Raw genomic sequence first — 24,344 nt, forward strand, 5'->3', positions numbered from 1 at the left:
CCCCCCCCCCCCCCACACACACACACACAGACACACACTCACACACACACACACACACACACACACACACACACACACACACACACACACACTGGTAGAGCCACTACCTCTTTTTACTGATTAATCTGTCTAATGGCCAGCCTTCCTCAGTCATCTCAATCACATATGACCTCTCAATCCTCCAACACACACACACACACACACACACACACACACTTACGTACACGCTTGTCATGTGACTGCCTTTATCGCTGTCCTGGGGCAGCAGAGAAGCTCTGATCTGGGTGTGAGGTGGCTCTGTCTCCTGGCAACACTCAACAGTCTGTTGTTATTTCTCTCCCTCCCTCCCTATCTCTCTATCCCCCTCTCCCCTTCTCCCTCCCTCTCTCCATCTCTCTCTGCTCCTCTGAATCATGCCTCTGTTCTAGTGCATTTAGTAAACAGTGTGACTCTGTGCTGCCATTGCTCTCTGTTGCTCTCTCCCACTGAGAATACACCTGCTGCATGCACTCCCTCTCTCTCTCCTTCATCCTCTCTTCCTCTGTCCCTCCCTCTCTCTCTCCTTCCTCCTCTCTTCCTCTGTCCCTCCCTCTCTCTCTCTCTATCTATTTATCTCCACTAACACTCTCTCTTGCTAACCAACACACCCAATGCTGTCTCTCTCTCCCTCTCCCCTTTCTCTCTCTCTCACACACACACGCACGCACTCACACACACACACACACACACACACACACACACACACACACTCACATACACACGCTCACACGCACACCCACTCACACACACGCACACACTTACCCTCGGTCTTCCTTTCCCTGCTTTAATAATTCAATCTCCAAGGGCCACAGCTCCTTGAAGTGCCCTCAGCGTTTCTGCGTTCTAGCTAGAGCTCTGCGAGACTGACCGCCCACACCATCGTGCATCTGAGCGGCCACGTCTCTTTGACGGACCCCACTCAGATGTTCTGCTGACCACTGATGCAGTATTGCCCTGGGGAGTGAGAGTTTATTGCACTTAACCCCCCTGGTCAGTGCTTCGTAAGATCCACGTCAGTGTAATTGGACCTTGGGGAATGGACAGCATACATCAGTCTTTTTGAGAAGTGTGTGTCTGTGTGTGTGGTGTGTGAGTGTGTGTGCGTGTGTTGCTGGGGGGTTGTTACGCATGCAGGTTTCGTCTTGTCTTCCGCCCCTGTGCTGTGCCCCTGTGCTGTTCTTGTGTGCAGGTTCCGGCTATATACGGTCCCTGCGCTGCAAATCTGCTTGCTTTGATAAGCCACCTGAGACGTGCGTCTTTAAAAAGACGGCCGCGTCCAAACACAGGCCCAGCGAGGAGGACCGAGGGGGAGGGGTGGAGGGGAAGATAAACTTGGAGCCTGTCTCTGAAATCTACTTACCGTAATAGGTTTACTTGCGTGTTGTGGTTTTCATTCAGCAAGGGAGTGTCCACCCAAGCATACAGATTGTGTATTTGTGTCTTTGCAAATACCACCCGCGATTACCTTAGTGCAGAGAGTGAGGGCAAAGGGGTAGTTTTGATCTGCGACAGACATTTACAATAACATGCAGGAGATGACATGCTGCGTTACGTCTTGCTCATTTCCTGTCGCTCTCTCTCTCCCGACTCTCTCTCTCTCTCTCTCAAGTGTGCTGAGAGGTGATGTCACCACGCGTTAATGCCACGCTGGGCTATCTGGAGCCTTCTCCTCCGAGTCAGAGCCTCGTGTCCTGTAGGCCCTAATCACCCAGGACACCGACCCATGCTCACAGGACATGTCCCACCCCACCCCACCCCACCCCACCCTATCCCATAATAGTCACCTCTACTACTGCACTCTCTGTTTCAGCCACTGTTTGCACAGAGGCCCATCATATCACACCAGTTGCTAATATTCTGCGGCGGCGTTGGTGTCTGTGGTTATGGTGTGGCAGACAGACTCTCTTTGTTTGTGTTCCCGCCAGAGTCGTATGCTAATGAGTCAACAGTGGCACTCGAAGCCTCTTCAGTAACAACACGAGCTCAACATCTGGCACGGAAACGGCCGACCAGTTGCTGTGTCGGTTATGAGCTGTTTGGGATGATTTTCAGTGATCCATTTTCTGTCATTATGTGTTTTCACACATGAACAAACCAAAGTACAAGTTGTTACCCTGGTCATAAAAAGCTTTTTTGGCTAATTCACCAATTCAACAACTTTTTCTATCATTTTTTGATGTACCACAACATTGTTGCATTGTCATCAGTGATTAGATGTGGTAAATTTGATATTTAATGGTTTATAGACATTTCATATTTCAGAGAAAAAAGACAAACTTGTTCATATTAGGAATGCTTGTTGGTAGAGGTTATTTTTCAGACTATAAAGTGCAATATTATGGTTGGAGATGTTGTATTCCCCATTTTAAGAGGCATTGTACACTGCTCTCCACAAAGAGGCTAACTAAAAAACAAGCATCTGTTCCTAGTGCCTCTGCCATACAGCCTTTTAGGGAATTACTTGCTTTAGAGCCTAAGCTTCTGAACTACTACATTTTATGACTAAAATATTTTTCATTTTTCCCTCTCCTCACTCGCCTCTCCTGGGATTTTTGTTATTTCTTTGTCTTTTATTTTTGCCATCACTGGTCCTTCACTTGATGTGATTTCTTGTTTGTGATTTACATCATGCAATACCATTTGTCCTTCTTAGCATCACAATTCCCTGGCCAGTAGTCATATTCAACACATCCCCGCAAAATTTATACCCATCTTTTTGGAAAGGCACCAATTCAATTAAAAATATGCCATTTCCCCTGGGTGCCGTCCATTACTTTCCCCAGTGCTCCCCATATATTTTGGCCGAGTTTGATTTATGCCAAGTGTATTTCTTCTGTGCGTGGCTCTGAATTGAAGTGACACAGGGCCCTCCCCTTCTCTGAGGCCTCTGTGCAGCCACTTCTTTGTTAGGCTCCCCACTGCACTACTACACTGCAGTGCACCATGACTGAAGTCAAGTTTCTGCTAACAGGCCAGATCTATTTAAAGGAGAAGAGTGAGAGAGAGTCAGAGAGAGGGGGTCCTGTTACAGTGAGCATCTACTGTATGGCTATTTTGTTATTTGTCCACGTTCGAAATGATAGCGTCTTGGTAAACTGCGGCGGTATGCATGCATGGCGTCCAATAATTTATGTTCTTCCTCTGCCTCTGCCTCTCCCTCTCGATGGGAGCCTGTTGGGCACTTGTCACATGTTCTCAGTATAGAGGCATTGTCTCTGTCTCTCTCCAAACACCATACATGTCTCTCGCTTGCTCTCTCTCTCTCTCTATGTCTGTCTCTCTCCATGCACCATACATGTCTCTTTCTCTCTCTCTCTCTCTCTCTCTCTCTCTCTCTCTCTCTCTCTCCCTTTCTCACTCTATGTCTATCTGTCTCTCCAAACACCATGCATGTCTCTCTCTCTTCCTCTCTCTCTCTTGTCTGTCTCTTTCTCACTCTCTTGCTCCTCCCTCCTCCTCCTCTTCTCTTCTCCTCCTCCCCTCCTCCTCCACCTCTTGCCCTCCCCTCCTTGCTTTGTGTAAGCCATTCAAGTAGAACATTGTGAGATTATCCTGCCACCACTGAGAGCAAGGCTCCTGCTAATGCGTCTCCATCCCTGCACTTCCCTTCAGTCCCAAACTCAGTTGCGGTCGAAGACGCGTTCCGGCTCTTGTTTTTGTTTTGGACACAGTTGTTGACATGTGCATGTGAGAAGATTCTGTTGATATCGTTTAAAAAAAAACCAGGAGGACGACCGGTTCTACTTGTGGAAAGCGGCGCGATTGGATTTTAGTTGGGAGCGCTCGGATAAAGTCTTTCTTTGTAGTGGTCTTCTTTTGTCTGCCCCGATGGGTTCCCCAATGGTAAGCTGAAGGAATGTGCTGGTTTGGGTCAGATCACGGGGGCGAGGCTGGGATTTTTCTGACAGTGTTGGAGAGTTTGTGCTTTGGGAAGTTTGGTCAGTTGTTTTGTCCTTTATGGTAAAGCTAGGAAATGCATAGACAGGACAGTGAGTCCTGAAGTGAAATGATGCACCTGTTCCAGAGTGGTTTCTATAAGCAGGATGTTGTTTATCTATTGCTCATTTACTTACGTTTGGTAATTTACTAAATTGCGAATTTTGGTTTTAGAGAGAGAGACTAGAGCCTTAGTAAAGTGAGAGCCATTCGCTGAGCTGGCATATGCTAAATCTACTCTGATTTGATACACAATACTCCCCTAAGGAGTTTTTTGAGCTCCCTCGCTTAGACAATAATCGACTCAAATGTTATTGTCCTTGGCAGCGTCCTCAGAATGATGTTTTGTGTCTGTGTCTGCGCTGTACACAAAGTAAATATGTGCTGTCCAGTCACACTAATCAATCCAGGATCATCTCTGCTATGCTCATATCTGTGGATCACGTCTTCAAGCTAACTTCAAGCAAATGATGCTTCAGTACAATTGGCTCTTAGCACTCACTCTTTTCTGACTTGCTTGCTTGCCTCCTTTATTGTTTTGCTCCCCTTGCTTCGGTTCCTTTGTCATGGGGATGCTCAGCCCACTCTGGTTGCATTGCCTTGCCCTGCGTTGACCCAAATATCCATGTGGCATAGCCCCCTCCCCCACAAACTCCTCTTTGTTTGGGAGACTGTCTCCCCTCGCTGCCTCGTGCTATTCAAACTCATGGGGGGGCCCCAGTGTGTCCTTGGATCCTGGCCCAGAATATGAGGGGGTTTTGTCTGTGAGGCCGTGATGGGCCCATTCTCCACTCCGTGCTCTCCTCTGTGTGGCTCTGTGGACAGCTACGTTGTTCCGATTGGATCTCTTTTGTTTTTTGGGAGTCCTCTGTGTGCTCCTGGCCTAGTAGACAACAAAGCAATGTAGTCCACTTAAGTGCTGCTAACTACTAAAAAACAGTGTGTTTTACAACTCGAACTCTATCACTGCCCTTAAGACTCTCTGCTGTTGAGGTTTAACTAGGGACTGCTCAAGCAGTGATCCTGTAATTGGCACAGATTCACATGAACAGTGGCTCACACAGACGTTTGCTGTTCACACTAATGTAAATGTCACAGTATGCGTGGTAGCGCTGCACACATCAAACATTAGCGTGACCTCTAGTGCGTCTCCTGTGCGAAATGAACATAGCTAGAGTAGTTGCACTGTCCTGGTTGTAGCAGTCGAGTCGGTTATGAGCAGAGCTTGGACAGAGGTCTTAATTCTGGAGCCTGGTATTGGCTTAGATGCCTATGAGAGAGCTGGCTAATTGAAGGTCCAGACACGCTGTCAGGTAGGGGCAGATTACTCAGATTAACATTAAGACCAGAAGTAATAGGTGCGAAATTAGTCAGGCACAGGGCCCTGTGTTTCCTCTCTGCATACTTCACAGTTTGTGGGCACAATGTGGTCCATCACAGTCCAAGAACTTTGACAGGGACACAAAAGTGTGGGCATATGGTGGGCCGCAACAAACGTGTGCATTGTTTGCTTGTCTGATGCAGCTGTGCAAAGACAACGAGGCAGCGAAGAGACGTGTTTGGCTTGTTCCACACTGCACACTGCACCAAGCACTCTGCCGCATGGCATGTATTGAATTCTTCTTAAATGTCTTGCAAATCAATGCTGTCCTGACTGTTTTCCAGACAACATTCTGGAAGAGTGGAGCAACATCTCGCGCCACTTGCCGCCGTAGCATAATGAACCAAAATGAAGTCAGTGAACCTCTCACTTCGCGACTGTTTGCGAAGCACTTTTCCTGGAGCCCTGACAAGATGCATATTAGATGTGTTCTGTTTGAGAGGGCAAGACAGCCCCTAGAAGACTGTTTGTCCCACTACGCAGCGTTAGGTCTCTCTGTGGATGCTGAGTCACTGTCTAGTTAGCATAACCGAAACAGATCTTATTGATGTAAGAGGCTAATGAGGACTGCTGAACACTATGCCCCAACAAGAGGAGCAGGACCAAAAGAGTCAGAGTCATCACTTGTTTCTGTGATTTCATGAAATTTGCACCAATTTCAAGAGTGGGTCCTCCTGACCATGAATAAATAGTACATATGGATAGTGTTTTGAGCTGTCAGTGGGTCAATCAGCATGAATTGTAGAGTCAGGGAAGAAGAGATCCCATAAAGCATGCAACACAAGGCATCTTTCTTAAATGTATGTTCTCACTTTATTATTGAAACTGGCTCCAAGAGTCAACGCCAGGCCAATATACAGTAGATCTGAAAATCTGACTATGTCCTCAGATTACTCCAGGAAGTCATGTTTAGTGCTGTGCTTGCTCTGGCATAAGGTGGATCCCACAGCTGTTTACTTGCCTGCACAAAATGATCATGACATGACCTACAGTAAACACAGAGGGCAAAAACAGGAGGTGCACTAGGCCATAACCTTTTTGTTTTGAATCCAACATTGCCCTGTTTGCACACCTCGTGTCCTGCCACCTCAGCAAGACTTCCATGCGGATTTAGGGTGACGTCGCTCTCAGTTGCCCAAATACACTGGTGTGGATGACTGTGGGGATGATTGGTGTGCTGTTGACCCGACCATGTTTCCTGTGAGACACTCCGACTCCGCCATTTGGAGGACAACAGCGCAGGCCACCCAGATCTTGACAGCCGTGAGCCGTTGCATGTGCTACTTTCATTTCAAGCGCAGCCAGAGAGGCAGCCATTTATGCCACCTGACCGACTAAAGCTGTCTGAATTACGCTGAGGAGTGGTGGTACACTGAGAAACGCTTCAGGCAAATATTTATGAATATCGTTTCAAGGCTGCCAGGTATTCTGCGTCATATTCTTTTATTGAAAATCTGATTTTTCTCCACTTCCACCTCTGACTTGCACTCTGGTTCTGTAAAGGAATATGTTTTTCTGTCACGATAACACTCTCTGGTTCAACACCCACTTGTAATATGAGCAGAAGTAAGCTATTCAGCGGTGCAGCTTGCAAACAGTGCATATTCTTTTCACTCAGGACTATGCAGGGACAAAGGAGTACCCAAGGCGCCCCGGTTGAACTTCTCACCAAGTAGGAATAACTCAAGTCATCAAGGCAAACTGGATTAAATATCCATTAAGTCTTCAGTACAAGAATAGAGTCGGGCTGTCTGTTGTATTCTTTTACTTAGAGGGCAAAAAACGATGTAATCGGTTTCACAGATGGTGATACAGATCTTTCCGTTCGTTTTGGGTCTTGTGCACATGCCAGAGAGATCCCTACTGTGACTGTGGGTGTTCTAAAAGTAACAAATAATTTAATCACATCAAATTTGAGAAGCACCCGACGACAACTCATTTGGTTTGGAAATGTGACTGTGACACCTTATAAATGAAGTGTTAGCTTCAGGCTGGTGACATCAGCTCTCATGTTACTTTACCCATCCATCTGTATCCTCAGTGGACTTGATGTGGTTAAAATGCTCAGTTACAGTCTTTGTTGTCCTGTTTTGAAGTTAATGTGTCATAAAGTATTTATCTAATTTCATCCTCTGTCTCTTCCACCTTTGGTTTTACACAGTGCTCAAACCTATAGCTTGTGTAGGGTCTGGTCATCTATTGAAAGCTGAACTGGAGGACTTATTGATTGCATCAATTGGTTCCATCATTGTGTTTCACTTAAATGACCTTAAAAGCTTTAGACATATGATATCTGGGGGCTCTAGCGATGAGACTCATTGGCTGTGTCCGTGCAGTTCATGTATGCTATTGACTTCTGTTGTTTGTTGTAGTCCCTATTTTCTTTCCCCGGCTTTAATTTCCCACCATTTTTCATTTTGTCTGGAGGCTCTGTGTGGGATTAAAGACTTTTAACTCCATGATCAAATAGCAATTAGAGATTTGGAGTGCCAAGATTAATTAGTTGCATGAGCTGTTTTAAACCGTTTTTAAACAAAGGTGATTATTAAATGAAGGTGATTTAGCCAGTCACAACAGCATGTAGCGTGTGGGAGAGAGAAGAGATGCCGTGCGCTGATGCCAGCAAGCCAAACATGGCAGGCGATTTGTTCCACATGTGTCCAATATGACCGTCATATGGCCATATGTCTCCCTGGCCTCCTAGTCCTGCACATCAGATAGGATGGCAATCTCCTCTGGAGGAGGAAGAGAATGCAGGTGAGACAGGGAGAGAGAGAGAGTGAGGGTGAGAGAGAGAGAGAGAGAGAGAGAGAGAGAGAGGCTATTTATGCGCCATGATTAGACCTGTCATTGAGGCTCCTTCAGACAGATGGGCTGGCGTCTTCAGACGTTAACTGGAGGGCGAGAGGACTCGAGGGGTGGGTGGAGCGGGCGGGCGGGGGGCAAGGCGGGTGTTGTCTCTATTTGTGTTCCATCGACCACCCGTGATGGCAGACTGATGAGGCCGATAGCCGTGGCTCTGACAACGATGCCCTCCACGCCCGGCCATACACACACACACACACAGACAAACAGCTACACACACACACACACACACACACACGCATAGACATGCACAAGCATGCATGCACACACACACACACACACACACACACACACACACACACACACACACACACACACACACACACACACACACACACACACACACACACACACACACACACACACACATACTGTATGCATTCTCATAAAGCTGTGTCTGCACAGTATCATAGCAGTACTTCTCAGAATGAATCAAGTCGTTAGGATGGCACCTGAAGATGTCTCCCACCCTCTCATTGCCAATACGTACTGTAGTTTGCATGGATTGACGCTCGTCTAGTTATACAGCAAGCGATGAGCATGATCATTTGCAACAATGTGAAATTCTTCTGCAATTTTGCGAGAATGTGTCCTCTGTTGGTTTGGGAGGTGTATTGTCTCACCAGCGTCAGCGTTAACTCACTTGCTGGCCCGAGGCTATCACAGAATTCTGCTCTCTCTCTCTCTCTCTCTCTCTCTCTCTCTCTCTCTCTCTCTCTGTGTCAAAATTGCTTTCTGGCTCGAGGTGGAGCTGAGGTGTGCAGCATGTTTTTTGCACTGTGTAGAATCTACAGTTGCCATGCAAACAGCTCTCTCTCTCTCTCTCTCTCTCTCTCTCTCTCTCTCCTGCAATAACAAAGGTTTTGTAGTGCCCAGGAGGTGCGTGTTCTGTCACATTAGATCAGTTTAAAACACTGATATATTAAAACAGCTCAAGCTGAATTTATGACACCCTGGTAACTGGTAAATTGTTTCATGATTGTTATTTCATTACGGTATTGGCAACTTTGCTGTGTCACCCCCGCAAGAGACCATCCGTACCACCGTATCACCTTATTGAACACTTTAAACCTTATTGAACACTTTATCCTGTCTCTCTACAACTGTCATAATCGCTCTTTATTTGACTTATTCATTAATACTTTTCCTGTCCTCTCTCTCTCTGTGTCTCTCACTCTCTGTCTCTCTCTCTCTTTCTATCTCTATTTGTTTTCAGTGCATGAGGAACTTGGCCTTGCAGCTGCCGCTTTCAGCCTTCAGCCAGTGTCGCTCCATCCAGGAAAATGTCCAGTACATACGATGAATCTGCTGGTGTCGATGAGACGATGGACAGCTTTTGGGAGGTACTGTAACATGTCACGTTTATCCATTCACATGCCACTTAGTTAGAAGGCCTTTTTTGTGTTTGTTGCTCTTTCCTATTTAATTTTTCATGGCAAATAACCGATGCCAGTGCATGCAATTAGTAAATAAAGAGTGGTTCTGTTTTGGAAATCTGGGCTCGCCAAGCCACTCACAAAGGCCTCTATTCAATATTTGGCTCCACACTCTATTAGGCTCTGTGCAGTGCTTTGCAAAAGATAATAATTTTCTCAGCTCTTCAAACCGTATTCATATTTCATTCATGTGTGACTTGACACTGGGCAGTGGAGACAGTTAGCATTTCTGAACGCTTGTGAGGAGATTCTGCTCTGGTTTGCTCGTAATGAATGCCTACGCGATACAAGGTCATCTTTGTGTGTCCACACAGTCCGCCTGAGAGAGGCTCTCAAATAACAAAACGTCCCTTTGATAAAGAGGTGCAGTGACAAGGGGGGCAGTTTGTTTTCCGTCTCCATCACACTTTCCCTCAGACTTCCTCTAGATGATCTGATAGTCATTGATGGGGGCCAAGAAACAAAGAACATTTTGTCTACACCTGCATCTCCATAGCGATGCTCTTATTCACATCAGCACCTGAGTGGTTGATCAATGAAGCACTGATGCAGTTTCATGGAAGTCCAAACATTCTGATTGCTAATTGATTGCTGGTGAATGGCATTCTGCTTAATGCTTACATGTAATTGCTCATGCAGCTTTTTGTACGTGGGAGTATTGAGCAAGAAGATTGTCTAGCAGCAGCATAACTGCATTAACATGCACTTCAGTATCCGGGTTATGATCGGCATTTTTGAAGGATCTCTGTTTTGTATTCTGTTATTATTCAGTCAGTCAGTGTCTTCATGGACAATATTGCTATTGGGAATAGTGAAGCTTCTTACATGAGAGTGCTGTAAAGGCCAGTGCAACGACAGCACAGTTTTGAGAACCAAGTGTTGTTGGCTAATGTAATTAGCGTGCAGTAGGGGTGCCCAGGTGTGGCTGCCCGGGGGGAGGGCGGGTGTTGTGGCTGGTGCAGGCAGGTAGAGAGGTGTCACCCCCTGTGTGTGTGCTCCACCTGGCTCCAGCATGCCATTAGGCCGAACGTCTGCAGCGCGAGGTCCTGTCCCTCCTGTCCCAATGGTGCAGCTCGCTTTCTCTCTCTCTCTCTCTCTCTCTCTCTCTCTCTCTCTCTCATTCTCTCGTTCTCTCTTTCACTCTCTCTCACGGTGCCTGGTGGTGTGGCGTCACAGAAAAGGGATTACAGCAGGGAAGAGCTCACACACACACACACACACAAACACACAAACACACACACACACACACACACACACACACACACACACTCAAACATGCATGCTAACACACTCATCTTCATACACACACACACACACACACACACACACACACACACACAAACACAAACACACACGCATTCTCTCTCTCACTCCACCATCACACACACACGCACTCTCCACCATCACACAAAGCCGCGGCCATTGCATAACTCCACATGCTCAGGCACGAGCCACTCCGTTCTCCCCTCCCCCTCTCTTCTCTTCCCCCCTCCCCTCCCTTCTCCTCTCCTCTCCTCTCCTCTCCTCCTCCCCTCCCTCCCCTCCCCTCTCCTCTCTCATCCTCTTCCCCCCTCCCTCCATCATGGACCATTAGCTCACGCCCCCTGCAGGCTTTAGGGGTGGAGCCACAGCGCGTGTGCATCCTCTCTGAAGGTGGCGAAGGACAAATAGCTGTGAGAGCACAGAGACAGTGCAGCCTGTGTTGCACACCGTGTGTGTGTGTGTGTGTGTGTGTGTGTGTGTGTGTGTGTGTGTTTGTGTGTATGTGTGTGTGTGCGCTGCACATTCACTGTGTGTGTGTGTGTGTGTGTGGGGGGGGGGGGGGTAGTTAAAGTACTGTGATGACTGTGTTCTTAGCATTTTTAACACCAGTCACATTCCCTCCCTGTACATTTGCATAGATGCATAATAGGCATCACCATTTTATGTCATTTTGGACAAAAAAAACAAAATGCGTTTGATGGACTGGAAAATGAGCGTCATGAATAATAGCACTGCTATCATCATAACCTTGGTGATCTGATCTATCAGAAGCTGAGAGAGTCTATATCATTTCAATAAAATGGGGTTTATTACGGTAATAAACCGTATAGAACTGAGGATCCTGTGTCTTCTCAGTGGTTCTCTGATGACTGTAGAGAAGGCATTAGGGTGGAAATGGCTGCCGAGGCATTTTTCACAGCCCTGTCTTTTGTCACCCTCTCTGTCTTGCAGGTGGGAAACTACAAGCGTGCCGTCAAACGGATCGATGATGGCCACCGACTTTGCAATGACCTCATGGGCTGCCTTCAGGAACGTGCCAAGATCGAGAAGGCCTATAGTCAACAGCTGACCGACTGGTCAAAGAGATGGAGACAGCTCATCGAGAAAGGTCAGGACACCTGGTGGTGCTCTTTTGCTGGCCTGCTGGCACGGGTGTTAGTAAAACTACTGAGTCACAGTCCAGTCTAACAAGGAAGCTACACCGAGCGTGGCACTGAAGCGCGTTACTGAAGTGTTTCATGAAAACCATTTTACATTTTTTAATTTATGCACCGCTATCATGTCTGGTGTAGCTACTCTCATTGATTATAATGGAAGTTAGTCATTGCAGCAGACACAACACTAACCGAACGCTTCAATTACACACCTGGTGTAGCTTCCCTGTAAAGATCATAATAAAAAAATCTGCTGCCAAAGAGGAAACAGGAGCTATTATTAACCTTAACTTATTTACTGAGGCACAGTTCAATATTAGGGCACGTGCTCCAGTAAAATGAGTCTTGATGCCCATACCTGCTGCTAGAGTAAAGGGCTTTAGATAAACTGGAGGAGACCGCACACTCTTTTTCCAATGCCAATCATTTATTTAAACAATGTTTCGGCCTGAAGCCTTTTTCAAGTTTTGCTTGAAACGTTGTTTTAATAAATTACTGGTTCGGAAAAAGAGTGTGCAGTCTCCTCCAGTTTCTCTACGGCTACGCAATCACTTCCTGCGACCAGCACCTCGTAGAGAAATACTGCTGTGCCTTGGCCTTCTCTTACTAAAAAGACTAAAGGGCTTTGCCATTACTTAGCTAAAGATGTGTTCATCGTGATGTTTAAACTAAGTGCAAATGTCAACAGGTGATTTAATAAAATGTACGGTCTTGAGCACTGATCACACAGAAAAAAAAGATATGATCAGAGTACTTATGTGACCTTTATGCATGTGCTGTTGTCGAATTGCATGAAGTGTAATAGGTTTGCATATATTGCAAGAGTGTGTAATCGTGCCAAGATATGAAATCAGTACGCATGTTGATACAAGCTCGGCCTTTCATGACACTTTGATACTGTATGTCTGTTGCTCGAGCTTAGTTTTTTTTATTGATGTCCCTAAAATTACCCTTTCACAGAAGATAGGTGCAGCTATTTCGCCAGAACAATTTCAGAGTAACAGAACAGAAAAGCGCAACACGACTTACTTCATGGTACAGCTGGTTTACTGCATCGTGCTTTTCTTTTCTGTTATGCTAAAGTGATCCTTCACATAATTCCAACTGTGGAAAGGATACTCCTTCATTCCCTTGTCTGAGACGTTGTACCTTGTGTTGTGTGCCGGTACCAGGACCTCAGTACGGCTCGGTAGAACGGGCCTGGCTGGCCGTCATGACGGAGGCCGAAAAGGTCGGTGACCTGCACCAAGAGGTGAAGAATGGCCTTCTGAACGAGGACGTGGAAAAGGTGAAGAACTGGCAGAAAGAAGGCTTCCACAAGCAGATGATGGGAGGCTTCAAGGAAACCAAAGAGGCAGAGGAAGGCTTCAAGAAGGCCCAGAAGCCCTGGGCCAAGAAGTTTAAAGAGGTGAGAATGAGCGGGAAATCTCAGGGTGGTGCAACTGGTTAAATCCTCTATACCATATTCCCGTGGAAAGTCTGCCGATGTAACAAAAAAATGTAAGCTCATAAGTAGTAAAAGCAACACTGGGAAATAAAAAAGTCTTCTTGTCATTATTGTAGTAGTGTTAACTGTCGTTAGCATGCCCTTTAAGCATTTAAAGACAACAAAACATGTGCAGACAGATTAAAAGCATTATATCACAGTTGTTGATCGGTGGTGGTTGAATTGATGGTTGTGGTAGCCACACATATGTAAGGTTGTGGTGAGAGTCAGTGTGGTGAAGGGTAGCCAGCCATAAGTCTGTGTGCGTGGGCTGGCAGGAGGGGAGTGTGGTGACGCAAGGCGGACGGCATCCTTGCCGCTGGAGACTCGCCTAATTGGGTTTAGTGAGCTGATTTCCAGATAGCCGCCACGACCCTGGCGCTTCTCACTGAAAACGTTGACTGAAGTGAGTCGTCGGAAAAGACATTAACACCAAGGTGATCCAGGGGAGAAGTAAAAGGCAGTGTTATTATTTAAACTTGTTATGAAAAAAAGGATTGACGTGTCTATTTCATACAAAGTTGTCTTCTGAAAAAAAAAAAAAAAAAATGCAGAGCATGGTCATTTCAAACTTTACAGCATCATTTTATGTATGATATTACTGTATGCACAATGTAACTTTGAAATGACATTATAATATGTGATATAATCTAATCAGCAACTAAATTGCAACTGTCTCGAAAGTGACTTGGACTATTCAGCTATATGATCCTTACTGGAGTTGTATTTGTTCTGTTGCCTATGTCCAGCATACCAGCACACACAAAAATCGCTCAGTGATTTCTACATGCCATAGGGGCATAGGTGTAAAAAGCCTTAGAGAACAAAGTTGAGGCTAGTGAACTAGATAAGACTCTGCAGGCAGGCACTCTAATATTGTGTGCTTTTTGACCACAGATGGAGACCGCTAAGAAGACCTACCACATGGCCTGCAAGGAGGAGAAACTGGCTGCCACTCGGGAAGCAACAGCCAAGGCGGAGGCCTCCGTCACTCCCGACCAGCAGAAGAAGCTCCACGAGAAGGTGGAGAAGTGCAAACAGGACGTGCAGAAGGTGAGCGGCATCATGGGACATCGCGGGAGGGGGAGATCAGAGCCATATAAAGAGAGAGTTGCGACAACTCCATTGACGCTAATGTTCCATATTTTCTCAACAATAGTTCCCGGAAGTTAGGAACGAACACTCGTTAACAGACAGTAAAAGACGGTTATTTTAAGATTCTAACGAACAGTCAAAATCGCTTCCGGGAACTATTTGAATATGATTTGAACTACTTGAAGTTACACGAACCACGTCACAAACCGAATTTTCTGTACCCGGGTTGTCGCAACTCTCTCTTTATATGGCTCTGGGGGAGATAAGGGAGTGAGATAGTCTGGCTATCACCATACTGTACCTAGTTCAATCTTTTAGGATTGAACATTAGTCTGGGGAGTCTGCACTTTATTTTGACTGCACAAGAGGCGTGATCAATGGGTATGTTTCAAATGACTCTGTACGCTGTTGGATAGTCCTTCAACCAATCAGACCAATGATTCGGGAGCGCCTTTTGGATAATTTAGTTTGTGATTTTTGACCCAGTAAATGTGGACTGGAAGCAGGAAAAATAGATGTGCAGGTTTCCAGCCTGAGCTGAGCTGCAATCGCCTGAGCTGAGCTGCAATCGCCAGCAGATCAGGCAAGGTTTACTCAGACTAGGAGTGAGAGCGAGACGTGGAACTTCTGTGTGCATGTTTACATGATGTGGCAGTTACATCTACATTTACATTTAGTCGTTTAACTGACGCTTTTATCCAAAACGACAATCAAGGTACAGATCAGTACGAGATCAGGGAGGGAGAGTAGATCAAAGAGTACCAATTATTTCTTTCAACTATACAGCTATACAGCTATACGGTTAACACCTGGGGGCAAGCTATACGTGGGAATGAATGCACCATTTTCTTTATTCTTCTTCATGATTGATTTGTAGGGCACTGTGGTAATACACGAGTGCAGTTGATGCATGATTTAGTAGTGTCACTTCTGTGCGACTGTTTACGAGGCTGTGGAGGTTCACAGGTCTATAGATACAGCCTGGAATTTGCAAGCTCATCTGACAAGATTTATGTCCTATTTTCCCATGACTCATAAGTTTATGTTTCCTCGACTCATGAGTTTATGCAAATCTGACGAAATCAGAACCTGCTTGCCCGTGTCACACTCATGTCTAGGTAGCGTATGTTATGTTTTTATTTTAAATGTGATTTTATTTGGAATTAGTCTGCAAGCCTGTATCACGTTCAGGTGATTTGGAAAGAAAAGTGGAAGAGATAATCCCAAAGATCTGCCCCTCTATTTGGAGAGAGGAGAACTGGTGATGTGAGCCGCTTATGACTTTTGGCCGAGCCTCAAGACTAAGGTGCTTACAAGGTGCTCCCTGACGCAAAGGACGTTAGGTTCTGTTAAGACTCACGAGACTTTCATTTGGGTTAATCTGCCAAGTTTCTCTCCTTGCTCTGTGTAATTATCATTAATTATGTTCGTGAGAAAAAGATGACACATTTGCACCTAATGTTACAATATACAATGCTAATCAAAATACAAGCGCTTTCTATAATGCTTTCTATAATGCATTTTGTTTTAAGAAAACCAGAAAGCCCAACAAAACGAGTGTTTCTTGCATGAGCTCCCAGCAAATGATGTGTAGGCATAGCTGTGTAAGCTAGCTTAGGTAAACTAAAGCTAAACTGTTGTCAGCCATTTTAACCTCAGCTAGCCTTTAAGTGCTTATATCGTGTGCTGGGATCAATAGTGTTTTACACAAGTGGCCTCTAAAGAGACATAGTAAGCTGTTAATTTACAGTGGTCTGACTTTGCCTCAGTGTAATGGTCAGAAAATGGCGCTGTGGTAGTAGACTGTATTAATATATTTATGATTGAGGTGATCTAATCAATTGTCTCTCTGAATTATTAAGTGAAGTAGTCATTAACCTGTCATATTTTTAAATATGGCTCTTCTGTTCAGTTCTTTGGAGGGGCAAGGAGGGTGGTGGTTATGTAGCCTGTTCTTCACATACATTAGTCATTGTAATTGGGGGTCTACCTGTGTTGGTTTAATATTCATTAGTCATTTTAATTGGTAGTCTACCTGTGTTGGTTTAATATTTAGACTCAGCTTAGTTTTTTCCTCAGATATTACATTTCAGACGAACATTTTCACAGACTCAGTGTCTTTGCTTTTGTGATCTCTACGTTGGCCTAGTGTTGAAACCTCAACAACTGTAAATGATTCAATTAATCTTATTAGGGCCGTGAGCTAAAATGATCATTAGTGCCAGCGTCTTTGACACATAGTACTCTTTGCAGCTTGTCTATACGGCTTTTTTCAGCTTGTAGCCTATGTTGTTGTTCAACGGCAGCGACAAACACAAATCTGGCAATCAGTTCATGATCATTACACACATGTGCATCGTGGGAAATCACCCATGTAAACCTTGTCCCTTTATCTCTCTCTGTTTTTATCCAAGGCCAAGGAGAAGTACGATAAGTCCTTGGACGAGCTGAACAAGTGCACGCCTGCGTACATGGAGCAGATGGAACAGGTGTTCGACCAGTGTCAGCAGCACGAGGTCAAGAGACTCAACTTCCTCAAAGAAGTGCTGCTGGACATCAAGCGCCACCTCAACCTCACCGAGAACCAAAAGTGAGTTTGGTCAGCGCCAGGTCGCACTCCAGACTGCTGCTGCTCAGACTTGTGGAAATACAACATTGAAAACAGCACATCTCTGTGTCCATTTTTAAGTACAGTATATGTCAGGTGTAACCTGCAACTGCAAGTGAATGCCTATCAAACCCACTCATCATCACTGGAAAAGTCCTCCCTGGGAAAACGCAAAGTGAATGGACTAGTTAGTGCATTCTCATTCAGCATAGATGTGTAGACATCTTGTTAATATGCTGTTCAAACGGCGTTTAGCAGCCGTATTCCAGATGCACACAAATGAATCATAATAGGACTTCATTCTCACTTCAGTAATACAAAGGTCTGGCCATCATCCTGTTTGCCCTGTCAGGAGTTACAGTATTTTCAGACAGATAATGACCGGCGTTCTATACATCATCCCTTACTAAACATGCGTTTTTTGTAGAACTCAAGCACGCCTTGATAGAGAAAAAGTGCTGTCATTTAGATCAAAATAAGACATTCCAGATCTTAACATGACGTCTCAGATGAGCAATCTCTAAAAATAGATCTTCCAAGATGTCTTACATATTTTCTATACTGACTGGGTGTTTGGTTATAATGCTGAACATGTCAGTATGTTTATGTATGTGTAATATGTCAGGAAGATACCATGATCAAACCTTCTGCATGTGTTAAGTCATTAAAAACGGTATTGGAAGGATGCTAATGCATGCTCTTCTCCTTACAGCTATGCCACAGTGTATCGGGAGCTTGAACGCACCATACTGGCAGCCAATTCGCAGGAGGACCTGAAGTGGTTCAGCAACAACCATGGTCCAGGAATGCACATGAACTGGCCTGCCTTTGAGGTATTGGATTCCCCGCCGTAGCATTTTTAGTGTTTTACAGGACAAACAGGCTGCACGAAAATAGACGTCAATACCCGTGCACGTCCAAAACATGTACTCTGTTCGTGTCGAATAAAGAAAATGTATTGTGCTTAAGTTAACTGGGCCTTCACAGGAATATAATCCGGACGCCACCAATGCTGTGGCCAAGAGGGAGAAGAAGAAGCCAGATGGTGTTGCCCCAGCCACTCCGAGCACAGAGCACGCTGGTGGACAACCTGGAGACCGTGGCAGGTAAGACACAACAAAGATACCGTCATTTTCCAACTATATCTGTAGCTGTGGCTTATACATTGATTTATCAAAATGTCTTAATCTATGAGGTCAATACACGGGGCAGTTAATATGGTATTAATGGTTTTGTTTCTGTTAACTTGCTTAAAAAACTGTCCTGCAGCTTGTACACAATGTGGCTAATACACAGGAAATTACTGTAATAGTGCAAAAAACAGAACACTTAGAGAATAAGGGGTTTACAATTTATAGTTCATACAATTTTATGAACTAAAACTGTACTGTATGTACTGTATAATAGTTGTTTTTTTGTGGATACCAAGAGAGGTCCTCCTTGAGATTGAATGCTGTGGAATGCTAAAATGTTACTTGAAGAATGTTTAGAAATACAAAATTGAATATGCAGTTGTTCCAGATTTTAATAGAATATTGCATTACAACTGGATTGACTTTAATTCTGTTGTGTCATCACTCATTCTAACAGCTAAAATGATATACAAATATCTCAGGATATGATCGGATATACAGTATATATCCGATCATCATATATAATATCTCAGGATATAATCGCATGATTACCAAAAGAAAAGTCTATGATTTTGTGTATGGATCATGATCAATGATAAACTCAGAATGCCCGTTAGTTCCTTATGTGTACTCCACATCTCCTCTTACTTTCCTCACAGTGTCAGTAGCTATGACAAGAACCAGGCCTACTCGACCGAGTGGTCCGATGACGAGCAGCCCGCCGCGTACTCGGGCAACGAGACTAACGGGGGCGGCAACTCCTTCGAGGAGGACTCTGGCAGCGCGCGAGGCGGAGGAGGCAGCATGGGTGGCGGTGGCGGCAGCGGCGTGCGCGTGCGAGCGCTCTACGACTACGACGGACAGGAGCAAGACGAGCTGAGCTTCAAAGCAGGTGCGTCTCGTTAAGATGGCACTCTCTCTCTTTATCACTCTCTCTCTCTCTCTCTGTCTCTCTTATCAAGATCGTGTGTCTGACTGCGTGTAGCATGGCACTGTCACTGTCAAAGCAGGCTTTAGTACCCGCAGACTGACTACTAGCGCTAATAAAGTGAAACATCACTGTACCGTGGAGTGACTGAGAAGAAGAAGAAGAAAAAAAAAAACCCGACATCATTAAATGGAGATGCACCTTGTCACTCCGAGAGGATATCATTTGAATATTGTGCAAATTCCAAATGTAGTCTGACAAGGAAGCGTGTGAGACAGTCAGTCTCATACTCTATTCATTGGCTTGGCACGGAGAGAAATTGGCATCAATACCCTCCTCAGAGGGGTCAATGCAGGCAGCTGCGGCGCTGAATTGCAGTCCCGAGGCTGGAGCCATTGGGGGAGGGCCAAAATGAGCCGTTGTGCTGCATAGCACTTACCGGGCCGGCCACAAAAGGGGGCGGAAAGTGCGGGCAGGAAATGACCACCCATTTGCCCCCCGGTTCTCCAGAATAAATCCCCCGTAGCGCGGGTTGGAGAGGAGAGGCCACAGATTGCCATGGTTAGCCTTATTAGCCTGTTCTGTCCTTGTTTGTGAGTGTGCCACCTGCTGTTCGTTAGCCCATGTGGCCTCTCTCTGGCTCTGTCTGCAATACGTTAAGCTCTGTTGCTGGGCAAGTTTACGTTTACTTTTTGTCATTTAGCAAATGCTTTTATCCAAAGCGACTTACATATGTCAATTATATTACAAGGGCCATTCACCCCAGAGCAACTCAAACCGCCCCAGTTGTACAATCAGGGAAACCTGGATTCAACTGCTTTTTTTGTGTCTCTCATGTTTCTGTATCTTGTTTGGAAATAGAACATGAACAATATCAGAGTTTGTTTAGTCAGCTTACACATACCACTCGAAACATACCAGTCTGATTAATTTACTGGAATTCATAATGAATAGTATTGATGATGATGATGATGATGATGATGATGATGATGATAACATGATACCCCTCTCTTCCCACAGGCGATGAACTCACCAAGATCGAAGAAGAGGACGACCAGGGCTGGTGCAGAGGTCGCCTCGACAGCGGCCGAACAGGCTTGTACCCGGCCAACTACGTGGAGGAGATCTAGCCCACGACTGAGACAGTGCAAGCCATGGGGAGCCCGCTCAGATTGTCCTTACAGAAGAGCACTGCGCCTAGCCAGAGACTTAGGAGCAACACATGTCTTGCCCAATCGATGTGTGAAGCAGTTTCATTCAAAATCTTAGTAACCTAAACACGAAAAAAAGTCTAACTATCTATACAGTATATATTTATCCACTGGGTGGGGTAATGCGCGTGGGAATGGAGGCATTTATCCAAGTGTTACATACTACTCACACGTAAATACACGTAGTACTTAAGCAGCTCCATAGTACTGTTATATGAATCCCACAAGGTGTGCGTTACCAATTGGACACGCACTGCTCTTTGTGAGGGTTGATGCAACAGTACGTTCTCTTACAGGTTATCATTAACTATCACAACATAGCAACATAGTGTAATAGCAGCCGTATAACCCTAAAGTGAGCTACAGTGGATGTGTAAGGATTTCAGTGGTGACACATATCTTATGCAGTCTCGCCCATACAGTGGCAGCCCACCTTCCATAATGTTTTTGATTTTTGAATTCTCTTATTTCTTTTTTTTTCTCTTCTGTTCTTTTGTGGTGTGCCCTCACTGGTGAACGTGTGTGTTGCAGTGCTGTTTTCTCTGTCTCTTAACACTGGATTCTGGTTGCATAGTAGCATGCACTATGCAAGAGAATTGACTTGAGTCATCAGGCCATCGTCGCTTCAGGAATCTATGCTCACCACATCCACAAACTCAGATGGACAGGGGAGAGACGGACACATAGATGAGACTGTAACTGAACCCTGAAATCTTCAGGAAGTGGCAGGTGTGCATATTTCGTGGCATTCGTGTCTCTGTATGTCCTTTCTCATTTTCTATATGCATATCACTATGATCCATGTCAAAGTATGTAAATGTTAGCATAGTTTTTAAATGCTAACATTCCTGTATTCAACTAATAAGTGTTGGGACTACGTGATATCACAAATGATCCGATGCTACTCTACAAGATGAACTTTTGAGGCTGTGAAACAGTAGTATGGATATTTAGTTTGCCTATTGCCTCCCAGGCATCGCTGATCTGATTGCTAACAGCAGTGCATACTGTTAATTGCATGTTGAGGTGTTTCAGTGCTGTTTCGAGGTGCAAAGTTCAAGTCGTGGCTAAGTGTATTAAAGTGGTCTCCTGCCTCAAAGTCATCTGATGAATGTAGCCTGTTGTTGTCAGAGAGCGATGCTCCTCTAGCATTCTGGACTGATGGAACCAGGAGGCAACCTGATCCACTGTGACTGAACACTGAAAAGTCCTCCTGCAGTTATGTGTTTGTTTGTTTGTGTGTGTGTGTGTGTGTGTGTGTGTGTGTGTGTGTGTGTGTGTATGTGTATGCATGCGAGCGAGGGTGTGTGCGTGCATGAATGTGTGTGGGAGCGTATCATATGCAAGCGTGGCATACTGTATGGCCCCTTGTCGGTCTTGTTTTTCATTCCATGTTCTTTTTTTCTTTCTGTTTTTCTTTCTCATACTCTGTCGCTCCTGTCGTGATGACAGTGTTTGCTGATGATGTTTGCTTGGGTGTTTTAGAGAGTGTTTGTCATCAGAGCACTTCACACACTCTCTGACCAGCTTTTGCTCCATCAACACACACTTGAAACAGACCTCCTACTGAGCCACCGTAGTTTTATGTGTGTGTTTTTTTTTTCTACCTTACAACTTACAACCATATGCATCCAGTATCACACAGATTAACACTGTGTTACATGTAATGTTCAGTATAACACGGAGTGTGTTTCAGTGCACCAGAATATAACCTGGGATTACAGCTGCTCTTGTGTGTGAACGAACAGCCACTGCTTCAACAAGAGCACTGTTTGTGGTACTGTGGTATCTATATACTGTATATCGGGGGCTTTAAATATCTAGTTCTCTCCAAGCGCATCCAGTACCTACACCTATAACTTAGTAGCTATGCTTCAAATGATGACCTGCAGTGACAGGTAATGCTACTGTGACTACGAAAAAAAAACGGAAAAAAAAACGAGCGATTTATTTAAATGCAACTACTCTCATTGCCAAAAGTGAGATCGAAAAACCTAAATCGCAAAAAGTGTGGGGCCAATGATGAGAAGTCATGCCGCCAAAATAAAGAAAAAGACAAAAAAAAAAAACACAAAGGAATATATTAAGAAAACAAACCACAGAAATAAAGCTTGCTGGGGAAATGGTAGTGGTGTTGACTGGCATTATAGGTGATCAGACGGGTTAGAAGGACTGGAGGAGACTGGAGGCCACTTGAGAAAGGTCCATCACCAGCTCCCTGTGGTACGTCTTAGGTCACGCTGTCCAGCCTAGCAAAAAGAATCCATAACATTTATCGTTCAGATATCCCGCGTCACCTGCACAGTATATGTAACACATGCTGAATATGCATACAATGCTCACATATATGGACACACACACACACACACACACACACACACACACACACACACACACACACACACACACACACACATGTTCAGATAGACATACAGGGCCATGCACAATGTCAAACTGTTGCACATAAAAACACATACACACACACACACACACACACACACACACACATAAGCTGTTGGGGAATATTTTTGGGATGAACAAACATCTTTATCATATCCAGTGTGTATGAGTTGTGTTTATGTAGACAAAAAAAGAAACAAAAAAAATGCAAGTGATTGAACACAGATTTAAACGATAGTGTCATACTTGTAATTGTTATCGAAAAAGATCAAAGAAAAAAAAAGGACATACTGTAACAATCAATAGGCACCATATTGTATTAATTTCATTTTGATTGGAATGGAATTGTCAATGTACCATACCTGTATAAATGCGTGTGGTTCACGCCGTCACATTTGTATATTATGATGATGTAATTTAAAGATTCTATTCTATTGTAACTGTACAACTGTGTTGAGTAGAACATGATGACCTATGTAAGTTGAAACAGTGAAGAAAAAGTGTACATGTACATGGTTTTTTATGTTTTTCTTCCTTATGCACACTTCTGAACAGATGACGGCTTATGTTGTGAAAACTCTATTTTAGCAGTCCTAGAAGACGTAGGTATGTTCATAGTTAGTGATGTAATTTGAATCTCCTAACTGGTGTAGTGCCTGTCCATCTCAATATAACATGACATTCATTTAAATATGCATAAAGATCATGATGATTATTATGATGATGATGATGATAATGATTAAGGCATCGGTGATGATGACTATTATAATGATGATGATAGTAACAAGCAACCTGGATAGTTGTTGTAGTGATGTTGCATATTGGTTTGAGAGGGAAAACAAGTTTGTTGAGAAAACATGCCACAGTGTGTCTGGGGGTGTCTGTGTTACCTGTGTGATCATGTCTAATATGAGTCATTACTAGTACAAGCTATTTTAAGAGCCAACCAATTTTGCTGTTAATTGACTCATCTTGGCTTGGTGCAGGTACTGTAGTTCCTGACAGGCAACCGCATTTGACCCTGTCAAACATTACAGTTACAGTTACATTATCACGCTTGGATCTACAGTACTTGGCTGACTTCCACAGGGACAGTTTCACTGACAGTTCATCCGTGGTTGACATATCAGATTGGCAGAAACTAAACACCTGGAGAATTTTTTCATCTGAGAGTGACAGCAAGTGTTATCTTATCTATCACGGGGAGAGAGAGAGATGCACTCCAAAACTTCCTTGTGCCAAAACACTTGGTTGTTTTGTTCACTGTAGAAAACATTGGAATCAACAAATGTGGGTCCTTTGATTATGTAATGTTAACAACAGGTTTTACAATTGAAGTAATGTTATTTAAGGGACCCTGAGGAAGATTGTTGCAAGTGGGGTTGTGGTAGCGTCGTGGTTAACGGCTT

The 24,344-nt window shown here is 44.6% G+C and overlaps 1 protein-coding gene across 2 annotated transcripts in view; it reads left to right on the forward strand.

Annotated features, from left to right (window-relative positions):
- LOC134087964 (protein kinase C and casein kinase substrate in neurons protein 1-like) overlaps positions 1-23,803 on the forward strand; it is a 37,943-nt gene extending 14,140 nt beyond the window's left edge. Inside the window, exons 1-10 of one of the 2 annotated variants that reach the window (XM_062541837.1) lie at positions 3,604-3,882; positions 9,438-9,564; positions 11,872-12,028; positions 13,247-13,482; positions 14,458-14,613; positions 17,070-17,245; positions 17,976-18,096; positions 18,251-18,369; positions 19,056-19,288; positions 20,345-23,803. In XM_062541837.1, coding sequence (XP_062397821.1) covers positions 9,505-9,564; positions 11,872-12,028; positions 13,247-13,482; positions 14,458-14,613; positions 17,070-17,245; positions 17,976-18,096; positions 18,251-18,369; positions 19,056-19,288; positions 20,345-20,454 — 1,368 coding nt within the window. In that variant the 5' untranslated portion in view covers positions 3,604-3,882; positions 9,438-9,504 and the 3' untranslated portion in view covers positions 20,455-23,803. Of the gene's footprint in view, positions 1-3,603; positions 3,883-9,437; positions 9,565-11,871; positions 12,029-13,246; positions 13,483-14,457; positions 14,614-17,069; positions 17,246-17,975; positions 18,097-18,250; positions 18,370-19,055; positions 19,289-20,344 lie in introns of those variants that run through there. The other variant, XM_062541836.1, reaches the window with a different exon arrangement.
- The last annotated feature ends 541 nt before the right edge of the window (positions 23,804-24,344 follow it).

This window comes from Sardina pilchardus, chromosome 7 (genome assembly GCF_963854185.1).
Source record: "Sardina pilchardus chromosome 7, fSarPil1.1, whole genome shotgun sequence".
NCBI lineage: Eukaryota > Metazoa > Chordata > Actinopteri > Clupeiformes > Clupeidae > Sardina > Sardina pilchardus.